The sequence below is a fragment of the Pocillopora damicornis genome, chromosome 9 (assembly GCF_964200805.1).
Source record: "Pocillopora damicornis chromosome 9, jaPocDami1.2, whole genome shotgun sequence".
NCBI classification, from domain to species: Eukaryota; Metazoa; Cnidaria; class Anthozoa; order Scleractinia; family Pocilloporidae; genus Pocillopora; species Pocillopora damicornis.
Window position 1 is genome coordinate 387399 of NC_142678.1, and position 16934 is coordinate 404332.

The following is a 16934-nucleotide window of genomic DNA, read 5'->3' on the forward strand; positions in this document are numbered from 1 at the left end:
AAACGAATTTTTACTCCTTAAATATCTCATGCATCTTCCCCCAGTATTTTGTGACTTCTGTCCGAGGAAGGAGGTGTAAGCATTAAATTAACCCGAATGATTCCACGATTGTGGTATCATCCAAGCCATGCCAGAGGACTTGAACTAGACAAACTAGTGAGAATGCACAATAGCGATAGCAAAGCTTTGTAATGCTAAAGAGCTATATCAAATATATATAAATTTATGTTCCCGAAACCTTTGACAGCTTTAAAGAAAGAAAACTTCGTCGTCAATCCTGTTTCAAATTCCGCAATAAGTTTAAGCGCCTCATCAACAGAATTTACGTATCCTAAATTATCTGCATGTCTACCATCAATGGTTCGCGACTTAAAATTCTCGCTATGCTGTTTCTGTTTGTTCCTCAAGAATCATGGGATTTACAGCTTCGGATGTTCGGCTACATCACTTGCGGATTTCCGAGAATCTTCGGTTATGTTTTGCAAGTCATTAAATATTCCATCTCAGTCCCTCTCGACCGAGGTGGTTTTGGTGGATGGAATCTAATGCTGACCGTTTGGAGAGCGTACTCTGCTATACCGTCGGGTCTATCGACCAGTCTCTCAGGGGACCTCTCGGGAAATTGGATTATTGATTGGTAATATTTTACTTGTGGGTGCATAAATATAGCAACGGGTAAAACAATTTCAATTTCTTTCAGTTGAAAATTTCAAATAAGTTTAGATAGGTAAATGTCAAAACACAAACTGAGGAGAAAGAGGTTTGGTGTAACAAGACTGCTATACGACCTGTTCCGACGAACCCTAACGACTCTACCGACTAGAAAACGATCATTATGCTGAGTCCAAAAATCGCAGGCTCGCGTGTTTTCGAAAGAATGCGACGAATTTGTATTTATCACTCAGAAATAAAAGATGAAGTGAACTGATGGCCTTATTTTGAAGTAGCCGGTTGCAAAGCCGTGTTTCCCTGATTAAAAAGGAAACTAGCTTACTCTTCAGCACCTGCCATGTACAGATTAAGCAGAAGATTTCGTAGACGATTTGGGAAGGACAAAGAAGAGAAGAAGGATAAACATGCATTGGACTATGTCATCGTTCTACTCGATAGCAGCGATCTCTCGTTCAATTTGCATGTAAGTTTTGATGATGTATTAGTTCCTAACAGCTTACATTAGTAAGAACGATGGAAGCTACCATTATTGACACGATTTTGGGCAATTTGTTTTGGCGTGTAACTAAAATGATTGGTTGTCTTCGACGAATTCACGCAAATGATATATGGCTGCATTTCCGCCAGTAAAGTTTCAAACTTTTCTTTTGTAATTTAATGTCAAGTTTTGAAAGGAATGTTCCAGAAGAGCTAATATTTGTAGAAGATATAGGAAACAGTGGACTCTTTGTTGGTTTTATGGCTGTATGTCTATGAGATAAGATCTAACTGTCTTTGAATGTTTTTTAATTTATACTAGGTCGTTGCAGAGTTCAATATACGTTGAATTTACTTGAGCACATTTCATGTTTATAAGTATCTTAGAGATCACACCACCTGTTTGGAAAACTGTTTTTCTTTTCCTCATGGAAACTTAACCATAATCCGAAAGCAAAAAGACATTCCATTCTGCAAGAGCAAGCATCATTAACCTTTAACTTTAAATTTACATGTTTCAACGGGGCGTTCCGGCGAAGCGATTCTTACCATAGGTTTATTTTTTTAACTGTCTCTAAACATGTTGGTCGTGATGAATCATGACAATTTTTTTTCTCGGCTCAGTGTCGTTTTTTAGCGCCTGATTACTTTTAAAAAGACGTATTCTTTTGCTGGAATATTACGAGTGCCCTTGTTTCAACGTTTGATTTAATAATACCGATGTATTTGCGCGCAGTGATATATTGCAGACCACTGAAATTGAAATTTTATTGCAGCAATGTTGAATATAATTTAAGAGAAAGTGTCAATCAAAAGGTAGATAACGATAGAGAAATCACGCTATTATTGTGTGTTTATTGCTTTTTATTCATAACCTTATCTTTGATAACTATTTGTTAATTTGATTACTGTGTTTTCTTTTGCCCAGTTGTGAAATAAAATCCTATAATTACTTTTCAATAGACAGATGTCTTTTAGGTCCAAATTTTTCTGTAGCTGGTTTCTTGACAATGTTTCAGAGTGCATTTGAGGTTTTTTCAATGGAATCTTTACCTGTGTATTCTCAATAAACTGCATGATTTTTTGGTATTAGGTTATAGAAGTAGTATGATACTCATCACATTTCCTTCCGTCCAAGGCATCAAGGAGTCAATTGTAATAATATTGTGAACAATTGATAACCAGGACAAAAGCAATATCCAGAAAGACATGTTTAGTTTTTTGTTTTTTAGTTATCAACTAAACCAAGGAGGTTTTCCTTTGAAAGAGTTATTTATTTTAGTGTTCAAGTGGCAAATGCGAGCTAAATGAAATATTTTGAATTAATATACATGTGGCTACTTATACATTTGATTGTCATTTGACTAATTTAAGTAACAGTTACAGACAACAAGACATAGTTCAATATGACCAAGATTTTATTTGAGTTTTTTTCATGGCTCCTCTATTTGAAAATCATAAGGAATTTGTCTTTGTCATTGAAATGGTACACTACAAACTTATATGTGTATCAACACTGATTCATTGAATAACAGTTTGGGACCAATTGGGTAATAGCAAGGTTGTAGCCATTTCATAGTTATTGACTTCAAATGGCTGCTGTGATCCACAGCCAACAAAGTTGTATGAATGTGACAAGTAAAAGAATGTAATGGCTTCCATGTAGCTCACTGTGGTTAATTATTCTTCTTAAACTTTTTAGAAAAAGGCCAAAGGACAAGAACTTCTTGACCTTGTTTTTAAGAACCTGGATCTTGTAGAGAAAGACTACTTTGGTCTTCAGTTTATGGACACACATCAAGTTTCGGTATGGTTATTAATTCTTCTTCGCAACCCTCTTGAGATTGAGAGGGAATTTTCATCTGATCAAAAGGAAGTGGGTATCTCTGTTCCTGGGGTGAGGGCATGTCCAATGGAGAAAAAGATCATTTGGGGTTAGGGTTAATTTTTTGGCAAATACATGATATTACATATTCATTGCTAGGTGAAGTAAGGATAAATCTCTATGAAGACCTTACAAGTACACAGGATTCAATAAGCTTTTCCATAAGCAGCTTCTAACAGTGTAATAAATGGCTGTGCTCAGAGAAGGCACTGTATAAGGCAAAACCCAAACATGAGAAGTGTCTGGCAGGCCCAACAGACAGCAGGAAGAGTTCTTATGGGCTGTGGTAGACCTTTGGTAACTGGCTTTATCAAAAACCCTGTAATTATAGGACAATTTTGTCTTGAACAAGCTTACAATTCTAGTTGTAGTAATATATATAATAATAATAATATAGTAATAATATAATAATATTGTAAATATATGACTTTCATATATTCTTAACCATTATAAATACTTATTGCTGATGTAAACTTTATCCATTTTCCTGACAGCATTGGTTAAATCCTATGAAAAAAATCAAGAAACAAGTCAAAAGTAAGAATTTCTACACTTCTTCCTTTTATATCCTGTGATTCAGAACTGTTCAGAAATGAGAAGCAAAGAAAATCCTACTTTTTGTGAGATAGGTTTTAATCTGTAAATGTCACATGTTTGTCCCTTGTGCTGATAAGATCTGTATCAAATTATTTATTATAATCTTTTGTTTGAATAAGAATAATAAGTGTTTTTACAAATGCAAATATGTAATTATAATTAAATTCTTAATATTATTTTCCAGTTGGTCCTCCATATACATTACACTTCCGAGTCAGATTTTATGCTGCAGAACCACAAGACTTGACAGAGGAACTTACCAGGTAAATATTCTGCAACAAACAAGCTTTCTAAGCTGCAATAGTTGCCATGGCAAGAAGGAAATAATTAAGGAATGAAAATGTGAAGAAGGTCATCAATTCAAGAACCAATAAACAAGTTGAAACTAAACATAATAGAGATTTCATCGTCAATGCTCTGAAGTTGAGGTGAAATAGACTTTTGCATGAAATGTTATTGACATTTAAATGCCTTAACCTTATGTTAGATTTCCTTCCTTCACCATGGTTGTTCTGGTATTAAGCTTTGTTTGAGATGTTGCCTGTGATAGACAGTCAAACTGTTAACAGTCATAACAAGGTGATTTGGTATTATCAACTGAGTTGACAATGTAAATTGGTCACTGTTAAGAGTTTCAAAGCTGACATTTCAAGCATTAGCCCATCATCAGAACAGATGTAGGAATTGTGGGTTGTGTGTGTGTTTATATGCAGAAAATTGAGCTATACTATCGGAGGGAACATGGAAATGAGAAAAACAAGAATAAATTAGTTGAATGAAAAGCATTCACTGATACTTTGGAAATTAGGAATATCAATTTGAAAGATAAATTTTTGTCCTAGAGTTTTGTGGCTTTCCAAAGTGCCTAGATGTAGGGAAAGCCTGCCAACTACTCAGAAAGATTAGGGAAATTTAAGTGTTCAGTGACTGGTTCGGATGGGTCCTTGTCATTGCTTTCTATGTTGCAAAGGTGCTCTCAGAATTGGTCACCTAGCTGTCTTCCTGTTTCACTAAGAAATAAGTGCAAGTTATGCAGTAGATAATATTGGTGGAGGTGCACTTGAAGTTATCAGTAATCTTAATGGATCTCTTGGGTCCCGACATTTTCTCTATGTTGTGAATGCATTGTGCGCAGGCGAATTTGAAAGGTTCAGGGTGATCATTAGTTTGTAATGAACTTCTATTGTGTTTTGAATAAAATTGGTGGAGTTTGCAAAAAGATATACCCAAACCATTTTGAAATAATTTAAAATTTTTAAGAATGATAGATTTAACTGTGTGGTTAAGGTTGCAAAATGGAAATTTTGAGTTGGGAGCCCTGCAAATGTTACATGTGCATTGAAAAAGTTTAAATATAATCTATGATATATGTGTTAGTTAATGGCAGCTAATACTTCATGTTAATTTACTTTATCAATTCCCATTTAGATATCACTTCTTTCTGCAAATTAAGCAAGATATATCCAGAGCAAAGTAAGTTTTTCATCCTTTAAAATGCAATATTTTGAATTCAAGATGTTATTATTTTTTATGAGAAATTTATAAACAGGCATATAATGTGTCAATAGAAACTACTTCCTACTAAAGATATATACTGTATGCTTAAGATTGACATCTTTTTCCAGGCTTGAGGTTCCACTCAAGGTTGGTGTTGACTTGACTGGCTACAGTTTGCAATGTAAGTTTTGAACATCCTTTTGAAAAGTAATTTGTCTGTGTTTGTTGTGAGTAGAAACTTGCAAATTGCCAAAAAAAAATTCATGGCATCATCTGACCAACCTTACTTACATGCATCTGGGTCAAATTTAGTTGTTTTACTCTTTATAAACTTTCTGTCAGTCTGACATCCTTTTAGTACATTTTGCTTCTGTTGTTTTGTCTCTTTAAAAGTTTGTGTTTCTGAGTGTAAAGTTTTTCTTAGATTAGTGGATATTTGATGTCCCTGTGCACTGGTTCAATTGCATTTCATTTCACATTTGTAGCTCATCTTGGTGACTTTGAGCCAGAGCTTCATGAAGCATCAACTGATTACATTACGGAATTCAAGTTTATTCCCAATCAGGTACAGTAGGCAATTACAAAATTAAGATGCATAAAAAGGAGGCTTCTTACAGTAAAAAATAAAGTAAATAAAAAAATTACAAACTTAAGATGCATAGAAATAAAGTTTTGTATTTAAAAATGTTAGATTTTTCCTCAGAGCCAAGTAACTGAGTTATGCATATTCTTCTTCTGTCAAGAAGGGGTCCTCACCTGGGGCCACAACAAAAAAACGAAAACTTGCATGATTGAAACATTAATTACATCACAGAGTAAAGTTGTTATTTCAGTTGCCGTACAAATATCTTAAGCTTTTTGTATTCTCTGCAGTTTAGAGCTAATGCTAATGGATAGTTGCTGGTAAATCATTTATTTGTTTTAGACAAAAGAGTTGGAGAAAGAAATCAAGAAGAAGCATAAAGCTCTTGTGTAAGTTTGTGCTAAGAGTAGTGAATGTAGTTCATTGTCTAACCCTGCAGTGCAGGCATCTTACCAGGGAAATTTAACATCACAAGCTGGCCATCATCTAGCTGGCCATGTTTGATTTAAAGTGGAAGGTGGGGTAAGGAGGCCCTCTCTTTTGATTTGAGCATTGCTAACCCCCTCAGTGCAAATTTCTTTCTCTCCCCAGCCTTCCACTGCAGCTGTAAAAAATCAAAGATGGCAGCCATAATGTATGGAAGAAAATGTTGCGCACCCACCTGCCAAAATTAGGCCTGCTCTGCAAGCTATTCATTGTCCTTTTATCACTACATTATAAAAATAATAATGCAATATTTTGAAATTCTCCTTTGACTAATCTACCTTTGTTTGATCATTTTCATCAGTGGCTTGAATCCAGCTGAATGTGAAGTTAATTTCCTCAAGATTGTGAAGAACATGGATTTCTATGGAGTTGATATCCATACTGTTGTAGTAAGAAATACGCCATTCATTGACTTGCTATTCAGTGAAATTACAGCAGTATTAAAATTTGATATTCTACCTATTCAAAATATTTTTACTTTTAATAAGTGTAATAAGTCTTGTTCGTGCCTTGTTATAGCATCTAAGTTTCCATTTGTTTTCACATTATAAGGGGGAAAACAAAATGGAGTGCCAGCTGGGTTTGACACCTCGTGGTATTTTGTCCATCAAGGACAAAGAGAAGAGGACAATTTTTGCGTGGTAAGCAGAAAGATAAACAGTTTATTAACATTATATGCTTGTTGTGTGGGCTTTCAGGGTTGTGAAATGTCAAGTTAAACTAATTGCCTAACTTTTCCTTAACTTTTCAGGCAGAAGATTACCAAAATCTCATTCAAGAAAAACAGATTTCACCTGGAGTACCAAGGGGTACAAGTTCTTTCTTGATTGTTGCACCAAGATTTGCTTAAGTGTTTTAAATTAAGAACTAACCTAACCTTCCTTGTAGTTCTTTTCTAACGCTGACTTTCCGCATATTGCGGACCTATTTCTGTTTCAGGCTCAACGGCATGCTGAAAGTTACACGTACACGTGTACCAGTTCCCTCGCTGCCAAGCATCTATGGAAAAGTGCTATTGAACATCATACATTCTTCAGGTATTATGAAGGTTTTTCAGTGAATTTTTTTTGTTTGATCAATTGCTTTTGTTAGTTTTTTCCATGCCGAGTAAAGTTTAATGTGGGCTTTTTTAATCATCTTTGACACAGACTCGTAAAACCAACTACAAAGCCAAAGAGAACGTCCAGCTTCCTACGCTTTGGATCACGTTACAGATATAGGTTTGTATTAAACTGCACGAAGCTTCTCTTTTTTTTTTCTTTTCTGAAAGCTAAACTGATATTGAAGCGGCACCGTACAAGAATCGCGAACCTAGAACTCGAGGGGGGCAGGGGTCAGGAGAATAGAATTTTCTCAGTTAGCACACCCTCCCCTTCCTCGTCGCTTTTTCACGCGCGCCCGCCGCTCAAGCAGTTGAAGAAGCAATTGAGAAAATACAGAAAGACAACTTGAAGTGAAATGATGCACTTCGCGTCGTCGTTAATATAATTAACAACAACAATTGCAACAAAATAAGAACAAAAATACTTTATTAAGACGCACTCCACCGAGATGTGCTTGTTAAATTCTGCCATATACTATTATATACGTTGGAGGGAAAAGGACGAGAAAACGAAGTTTCTAATTATTTGTTTGTTCTTTTTTTTCTTGAATTTGTGTTTTGGTTTAGCGGGAGAACAGAGCATCAGGCTCAAAGAGATGCGAGAATGAGCGCCAGGAAGTCACTCAAGATTCAAAGGTAATCTGAACTACTGTGTAAAAGCTATGTTACTTTTGTTCATAGCAATTTATAAGAGATGAAAGAGTGTGAATTCATCAAACCTTGGAGTAAGATTTGCGATTGAAATGAGGTATTAGTTATAAATATATTAGAATTGAGGGGGTAAGTTACTAAAGAAACTGTGGTGCCACGTTGGGGAGGGGGAGAGAGGGAGAGGGAGGGGGAGAGGGAAGGGGAGGGAAGTATAGGAAGATATCTTGGTTTCATCAACTGAGTTGATGATGTAAATTGGCTAACGTAAAGAGTTCCCAAAGATGACATTTCGAAGGTTACCCCTTGGTCAGAGCAGAATCACCTGGTTGTATTATGATCCAAACACACTTGGGTTGACCTTTAGTAATTATTTTAATCTGTTAAATGCTTTGCGTTCAACATCTAAGGCTTGAACGCCTTCTTGCTTCTATTAAGATCTAACATTATTCCCCTCGTCACATTTGAGCAGGAGATTTTCCTCATTGACCCAGTGAGGTTTCTTGGCAACACAACACGCTTAAGTCACGTGGCGCCCACTTTTTGTTCGCTTGTTATCAGTGGGTAAAGTTCCCAGCCACTGTTTGTAGCAGCTTATAAGAAGGTGTGAAAAGCCTGCTGGAGAAGTATTCAGCTGTAGTATTATTTTAACAGGTGGATTACACCGAGGATTACCAAGCCAGTGGATCGCTCGTGTTTAAAATCAGGTTTATTTACATGAATGTTTCTTTTAGGGCAACAAGCGAACGATTTTCAAAGAGACCTACTGTTGGTGAGTAACCAGTTGACTTTCAAGACGACTCCTGTTGTGTTCAAGATATCATTTATTATTTAAACATGTTTGTGCGTCATATGTGGCGTTAACAATAATCCTCAATCAACCAAACGCCCAACTTGGTTTCATATTCCATGTTTCGTTAGTGCAAGTCGACTGATTATCAACACAGAGAATGAACGAATTACTCTACAAACTTCGCTCCTGTAAGCGTTATGACTGATCAATCGAACACTTTTTGTCGTCGTTTTCTCACCATCGTTAAAATGCTGATGTTAAAATCAAACCTTGCCACTGCGTATTTTGGCAACAACTACAAGTTCTATAAGGAATGTACTTCGAAGATGTACCTCAACAAGAATAAATTTCATCGATTGGTCTGACTTCTTCACTTTTCTAGATATATAAACACTCATGTAGCACTTTTCCATTAATGGCTGATGTTTATGAAATCCTTTTCAATTTTTCTGACTTTAAATCGTCGATTTTCGTGGACGAGACCCTGTAAATTTGGCTGATTGCTGATATACCAATGATTCTTTGCTGACGTATGACCATATATTGTTCGCTGCTAGCTTCACATTTAGTGTTGGATCTGTAGTCACTATTTACCATAAACAGTTTTAGTCGTAAAAGCGCAAGTAAACGTTTTTTTCGGTATCTGTAATCGCATTAAAACTGTAGGCGCCAGTTAATTAGTAGTGAAAATGTCCTCGCAAGATTTCTACTTAATTACTTTACAGTCAACTTTCATTAAATTTTTTTGCATCTTCGTTTTAAAAGTTCTCGTAAGTTGTGGATAAAAGTTTTCGTGGCCTCCACGTAGATTGACAAATAATAACATCTTCAATCGATTGTTTTGTATTTTACAAAGAGGCTCTTATTCAGTCGATCATTTGTGAAACTATAACTATGATCACTTCTGACAAGCCTTCGTTTATTGGTGAGTTGCTGATGAGAATTGAACTTGTTTTGATTGCCGAGTTCTTGGCATTTGACGTCATGGCATTGAGGAAATACACTAGTGTAAAACTGAGCACAAGTTTTGTGCGTGAAAAGAAAAATTGAAGAGAGAGAGGATATTGTCAGAGGTATAAGAAATTTCACTTCCAGCAGGCCTGCTCAGCTACAAAAAAATTATAACCTTCATCCGAATTTGTAGAGAAATCTTTTTTTGTCCTTACTCACATGTGATTGTGTTTTCGAGGGTCATGATAATTAACCCCTGAACTCCCATGAGTGACCAAGACAGAATTTCTCCTTACAATATCAATACAATATCAAACAGACAAGTGATGAGAATAAAGAAAAAATTTCAATTAGGGGATTATAAGTTGATCTAGTACCAAATTTACCAAACTAACATCACAAGGACTGTATGGCAGACAGTAAGGAGAATTACTAATGAGATCTTGGGAGTTGGAGGGTTAAAAAAGCTTGAAATGGACCAGTTTTATAGTTTTTTTTTTGTGACAGGCTTTATTCGTGTTGGTTCCCGAGTTTGGGGTAAGGCGCTGAATGGTGATTTTTACAAAGGAGTGGTGACTGGTTTAGGAGAAATGCTGCACATAAAGTTTGACAATGGAGACACTATTGCGCATGACAGAACTGACCCTGAGTGTGTTGTATTTGATCAAGTTCCTGAGATCAGTGACTTAGAAATTGGTAAGAACACGTTTAACAACAGGCTACTAATTTTACTGATTGAATAACGTAAAATTCACTGACTTCGGTCCTACCTACCTCCCTTTTTTTTTTTTTTTGTCCAGGGAGTCGCGTGATCGCTCATTGGCCAAGTCTGCCCGCTAAGCTGTCTGGGAAGGTGATTGGTATTGAGCATGGCAAGTACTATGTGGAGTATGATGATGGAGACAAACATCACAACACTATAGACCAGCTAAGGATACTCAAACCACCTTTGTATTTCGGTAAGATTTTAGAAAATAAATACAATGTTCCTCTTCTAACCGTGTTCGAGGTCCTTCTTTAAAGTGAGTGTTCACTGTTTCAATTTGTGGCTGTGCAAGCTTGAAATCGAATGGGACGAACCGAGGATCGGTAACTCACAGTACAGACTGAGAAGACGAAGTTGTTTCGTTACTTATCATATCCCTACTTTGACTATGACGAGTTCGGTAAACGACCTTTAGTCTAGTCTAATCTTGATGCGCTTCGAAGTGAAAACGAGTCCAGATGTGGGCACGTTTTAACGCAATTCAAAGGAATGTTTATTTTCCTTCTTAACGTAAGTATAATTGGTTATTAGTAACGTGAGATTTTGGCTACAAAAGCAGATTGAATTTAGGCGCAATAGAGTATGGCCTCCTCATTTGGCCAATCACAGCGCGCGAACCATCTGTGATATTTTTTAAAACCTGATAACATTCACTCCTTGATACGAGTAATGAATTGAGAGTGCTGATCTTTTTATTGCGAGCCCTTAAAGGAACGGAGCCTATGCGTAATTATTACTGGCAGAGTGAAATAATAATAACGAATTCATTCGTGTCGCGCTCATATCCACTGGTTGTCCCATGATTATATCAGAGTAATACAGAGGAAGAGATAAACAGCGATAAATTATTGATTCCTTTTATTTCCCTGTACTGATAGGGGTTTTTGCTGCCATTTTAAAAGTTTAATTTGAGTGCAAGTAACTAAAGTAGAACCAAACACGTAACGTGTTGTTTCTGGCAGTAATTCGTCCGACAATCCATTGTTCTTTCGACAATAATATTACAACAATTAGTTTGAGACTGGGTCAATGTCTGTGGTTGTTTAGTAACATTTATAAAAGTTTCTTTTGTGCTTGTGAATGATAACTTTTAGGGTGTAAGGTTTTTAATGCTGTGTTATTAATCTGTTTGTCTTCTGGATATTGCTAAGTAAGTTAAAAGGAGGCAGCTACAAAAATAAGTTACACCGGATGTTTGGTTTGTTAGTTGTGTCCGAGATGCGGTTTTATCCACTCAGCAGGCATGTGTGAGTAGTTCCAACAAAACACTTTACTCGCGTTAACTTTGCCTCAAATATGGCTTCTTTCCAAATAAGAAAGTTACCAGTAATTCGAGTATTTCAAGAATGTTCTTTGGCAGTTTAATTATTCATGGTTGGCCTCAGGGGTCGTATCATCTCGAACGAAACTTTTAATTATTTTAGTTACTGAAATTCCCTAAGTGGAAAAGTTTTACGCCGGTTGTGTGCTGCGCCTAGTCAGGACCTCGTTTATTTTCAAAGGATAACTTAGTTGTGATTTGAGGGAAGTTGTATTCTGCATAAAGCGAGCCATGATAATTGCGTTTTTATCTCATTTTACAATTAGTTTGTTAAATGTAATTAAATCATGGAAAGTTCTTGAACACACCCTATGTTGTTTACGTTACGTTCTGTTTTCGATTCAATTTGGCAAACTAAAAGTCGGGAAAGTTCACGGAATTCTATTTACGCACTAGAACTCGTTACTTTAAGACGCGGCTTGATCATTTATCACTAGAAGAACTCTTCTTGTTGGCGAGTGACGACGGAAAAAATTTTAGGTTGCCTCCAACTTAGAAGTGATAACATGAAATTCTCCTCGTGTAAGAAAGTTCATTTCGAGGGCGCGCTCCGATATATCGTGAAAGGTTTGTAGGTTAAAATGTAATGTTCTTTCAAGTGACACTTCTTTGCTATCTAATTGCTTTCCTGACGATCCTTAGTAAATGCACCTTAGTGCAGCACTGTAAACAGTGCTTATGTTTAAAAAGGTTATTTTATAGGTTGTAATTAATTCGAGTCCTGCGTTAAATTAGCATCCGCCCGGGAGCTGGGACAAGCCTCCTGGCCCCAAATGCTCAGAAGAGATCTGAAAAAGCCAGTGAAAGATACAATGAAACTAAATACGAAATAGTTTTCATTTTACGTTTTACTTCGAATCTCGCCGGGAATTGCATTTAAAAAAAATTAATTTTCGACAATATTAATTAACGGAGTTGTGAAACATTTCCGATTTCTAGGTTCGATTGTGTTGTAAAGCTCTGATATTATAACTCGTGCTCTAACGTAAAAAGCTTGAGATTACTATTGCGAATCATGTTTTTTTTAAAAAATACATATACACCTTTTGTCAGTATTACCCTTTGCGCCAGAGGAGTCTCGTCTTTGTATGTTTATTCAAATGAAAGAATAGCAAAAGTGCAGCTCTAACAATCTTGCACTGTAGATGATGGGTAGAATCTTGTTTGCTTTTCTTCGGTCTTTGTAAAGAGAACTGCATCGCATTTCTCAGTTTTTTGCTCATAATTTTTTCCAAACATTACTTTGTTATTAACCGATCAAATCGGAACATCAAACTTTTATTTACCAGAGCAAACGATCAGTAATAACTATTTTTATTTTCCTCTCACTAGGACCCGGAGCCAAAACTCGGCGAGGCCTTAGAAAAGCAGAATCAATGAAAGTAACAAGTCTGACTGGTCGAGCTGTGATTACCACTGAACTGCCTCCACGCTCCAACTCTAATGGTTATGTTAAACCTGAAGAACATCTCTCATCTGAGGCTGTGGATGGTGTCATATCTTTACCATCCACGTCAGAGACTAGGAAGGTCGACGATGATTCTTCCGAATTATTCGGTGCGTCGAGCGTTTCCGGAGGTCTCCCAGACGATCGACCGAAGAATATCCATGCGCGATCAGCGTCGCTTCCTGCCAATGTTCGACTTCCACGTTCGGCTTCCACCAAACACGATAGCACCTCGTCATCTCCTTCTACGTCGCCCAGAACAGACAAGAAAGCCACTCGGAACAAGTCATTTGCGGGAACAACCAAGGCCTCTTACGCCAAAAGAGCTCCGCTGGAGATTTTCTCGTTGCCTGAAACAGATGTTGACTCGGGTATCTCAGTGGCTTGTGAGAGACCAACGTCGGGAAGGCAATCCAAACGAAACCTTCGAATAATGGATCTAATGAAGAACAGTAAGGAGGATGAAAAGAAATCGGGAAAATCCAAAAGTGACGAAACGCACAGCCAATCAAAGCGTGACAAAAAATCTGGAAAAGTGAAGTCTGTAGGTTCCACGCCCGCTCGGCCAGACATACGGGTTTCTCCGAATGCACCTTACGTGCCGAATTACTTAGAGACAGACCTTGACTCTGATTCAGGGAAGCACAGTAATTACTTCGTGGACGATCAGCGAAGCTTTCGAGTATTTATACCCAGTGATAGAAACAAGCGAGATCATAAAAAGCGCTTCACTACAATTGATGGAATTTCTGCTTCAGACGAAAGATTACTTCGAGGAAAAGGCGCTTTTCCTGTGAAAAGGTCTGAATTCATATTTCCGTTTAATTTCCTTTTTTAATATTTTTTCCGTGTGTTTCCTTTTCATTTTGTGTATTCTGGTGACTTGACCCAGTCTCCCGACCAAAGGTGGGGAACTTAAAGAGAGCTAGGAAACCCTCCTCCCTTTTCCCTTAAAACGATAGTTAGTTTTAATAAGCATTCACATGTCAAGTTTTCAATGAGCATCGTGTTAAAGAAGGAAATGAAAAGGAAAACGTTGAAAGTCGAAGTAAGCAAAGGAAGCATGTGCCTCTTTTTTTGTTTTTGGAAACTTTCGTGAGATATTTTAAATTTTTCTTGATTCTGTTCTTAAGGTTTCTCGTCGTCGATAGTTGTTATTTTGTTCATTATGTATTTATATTCAGTTATTGACTGTCGCGCAGATCCTAAATAATCTCTGCCTTCTTTAGTGCTTTCATCTTAATCACTTTCCTTATGTGGCTTTCTTGTTATATTCAAGCGTCTTTTCAAAGTTACCAGCATATAAACCTCTTTTTGCACAAGATATCTTTAAATTCGATGTCGTCATCTTTACCGTTTATTTTGTGTTTCAGGAGACGAAGTTCACTTCCGGAGCTGCGCACAATTTTCAATCAAAAACAGGAAGAGAACAATCCTCAGGGGTACGTAATAAGTTGTTTCGACTTTTCAGTTTGACTTGATTGATGTAAAATTTGTTCTCTCACGATTTCCTTATTTTATTATTTGTTTCTTTGCCAGTAACGAGAATAAACTGACAAGGAGAAATAGAACGCATTCCCTGAACGATCTCGCCAAAATGTAGGTGTTGTTTGTTTGATTCCTATTCATTACATTTCCTTCGTGAAGGACGCTGTGACTTAATGGTTAGCGCGCTAGGCTCCCGATCGAGAGGTCTCGCTCCGACCCCTGGTAATGTTCTTGGGCGAAACACTTTACTCTCCCAGTCCCTCTCTCTGTCCAACTTAGAACAGCCTTTCATCCAGGATAGTAGATAGCCTCGAAACTTAAGCGGAGCAGAAACTTAGGATAACTTCTGCAATTTCTGGGCCTCTTTTTCCCTTACACTTCTTAAACCTTTTTCAATACTAGGTCACCAACCAACAGAAAGGCTACGCCACTACATATTGACAACTTGTCTAGTGCAACAGACAATCGGGTAAGTGAACTACACTCGTAACCTTTTGGGAGCCGCAAGTTCGTCTGTTTCTTGGGCAAATCATGACGTGGCCCACGAGGAATTCACGCATATGTTATTAATGAGTGCGCATTACGTAGAGAAGCAAGGGAAGAACCATTTTTATTCGTTTTTTCAGTTGAGCGGAGGCAAGTGCGAGGGGTAAGATGTTCGACGAGAGGATTTTTTTTTTTGCGCTCCTTCCCCACGCTCCTTCCCTCGCCTGTCTCGCCCTTCGCGTGCGCCTTGCGCTTACACCGATCGCCTGAAAATCACGCAAGCAATGACATTATACCACAAGAGAGGATTTTTTTTTTTGCGCTCCTTCCCCCCGCTCCTTCCCTCGCCTGTCTCGCCCTTCGCGTGCGCCTTGCGCTTACACCGATCGCCTGAAAATCACGCAAGCAATGACATTATACCACAAGTTCACTCTATAGAAGTAATTACAAGCCGTATGTTCCTGAATTTGTTGTTATTTTCGTTGCAGTGTGACTCACCGTTGTTTTCTCCAGGCATGGAGCAGAGTGCCTCAAGCAATAAACTGTTACTTGTCACCGATTTATAGCGAGACTAATGGGACATCAGATGCGGCAATATGCCTCACGCATGACGCGGAAAGTCATATATATGAAGTGGGACGCAGATGATCGGTTCGTTACATAATCCCAATGTTAAAAACCCTAGCAATAGAATATCAAGGTGGAAAAGACGCTTTTTTTTATTACAAAACCTTCTTCCCTTTTTATGTACAGTGAAGATATCCTGAATTTGTTAAGTTTATATTTACGGGACCAAAATTTGAAATTTCGAATGACAGCTACAATTATCGCCTGCTATTGCTTAAACTAATTGTTATGTCTCATTTATTTAGGCGAAGCTTTTTTAATGTGTTTTCTTGATTTTACTGTTATTTTTCCTAGAAATATCTGTTGATTAATATTTTTTGTAGTGGTATTTTCATTGATGGACGTAGTAAAGAAAATTGTTAGTACTTTAAGTTAGCAATAATCCTTTCTTGAGAACTGTCTCAATTGTAAATCATAATAGTAGTAATATATTATAGGAAATATGTCAATTGCGAACAAACAGCAAGGTTTTGTTGTCATTTTGAAATCACTGTAAAAGTAGTGACTGGGTTACAAAACTACTTTAATTTCTGTAAATGAGGGCAGAAGTTGAATTGCACTAGTTGATTGTGGCTACCGCTCCTTGATTGGTCGATAAGATTGTCAGCTGTCTCCTGTCTCCCCGCGGGCGCTTCTGGCGGTATTGGAGCGAGGAAACTGCTGACACCTCAGACTAAGTTTGCAATTGGTTGTTGAGAGGTTCCGATCAACCATTGGCCATATTGTTATGAGCCAATGATTCGGGGACCTTCCTGGTGTGGTGACTGGTTCTATTTAAATAATGAGAATGCGATTTAAGACGAGACCCACAGGCTTAATAGTTTGAAATCCTTGTAGACTTGTCTAATTCCCAAATTTAGGCGGGAAATAGCGAAATTATTTACCAAACAAATATTTGAAGCCGCTAGTTCGTCTTCAAAACATAAGATACTCAGCTACTTCAGAAATGTTACGACGGTGCAAGGTAATTGTTCCACTGCTTTAAAATATTTTTACCACTGCCCGAGAATTCTTTTGAATGGAAAGCTAATAATCAAAACAAATAAGTTAAGAAGAGAGACCATGATTGCAATGGTAATGTGAAATAAAAGCTTTACAAACCGGTTAG

The 16934-nt window shown here is 37.3% G+C and overlaps 1 protein-coding gene across 2 annotated transcripts; it reads left to right on the top strand.

Moving 5' to 3' along the window:
* Positions 1-515: 515 nt before the first annotated feature.
* Positions 516-16933, top strand: LOC113670221 (uncharacterized). Of its 2 annotated transcripts, XM_027186323.2 has the most exons (22): positions 516-1135; positions 2852-2956; positions 3529-3571; positions 3816-3894; positions 5060-5104; positions 5257-5309; positions 5614-5693; positions 6054-6100; positions 6499-6586; positions 6750-6838; positions 6949-7006; positions 7137-7234; positions 7346-7417; positions 7867-7935; positions 8682-8719; positions 10199-10387; positions 10492-10650; positions 13111-14026; positions 14599-14667; positions 14765-14824; positions 15116-15182; positions 15688-16933. In XM_027186323.2, exons 1-22 carry the CDS (start codon positions 1010-1012, stop codon positions 15763-15765), a joined length of 2628 nt encoding a protein of 875 aa, XP_027042124.2. In that variant the 5' UTR covers positions 516-1009; the 3' UTR covers positions 15766-16933. The 2 variants fall into 2 exon arrangements, with proteins under 2 accessions (XP_027042124.2, XP_027042126.2); XM_027186325.2 differs by lacking the exon at positions 14765-14824.
* Position 16934: the final 1 nt, after the last annotated feature.

Coding starts and splice junctions, on each gene's coding strand:
- LOC113670221 (XM_027186323.2), top strand. CDS start 1,010: ATGTACAGATTAAGCAGAAGATTTCGTAGACGATTTGGGAAGGACAAA. Junction 3,572..3,815: donor AATCAAGAAACAAGTCAAAA/GTAAGAATTTCT, acceptor ATTATTTTCCAG/TTGGTCCTCCATATACATTA. Junction 14,027..14,598: donor GGCGCTTTTCCTGTGAAAAG/GTCTGAATTCAT, acceptor TTTGTGTTTCAG/GAGACGAAGTTCACTTCCGG.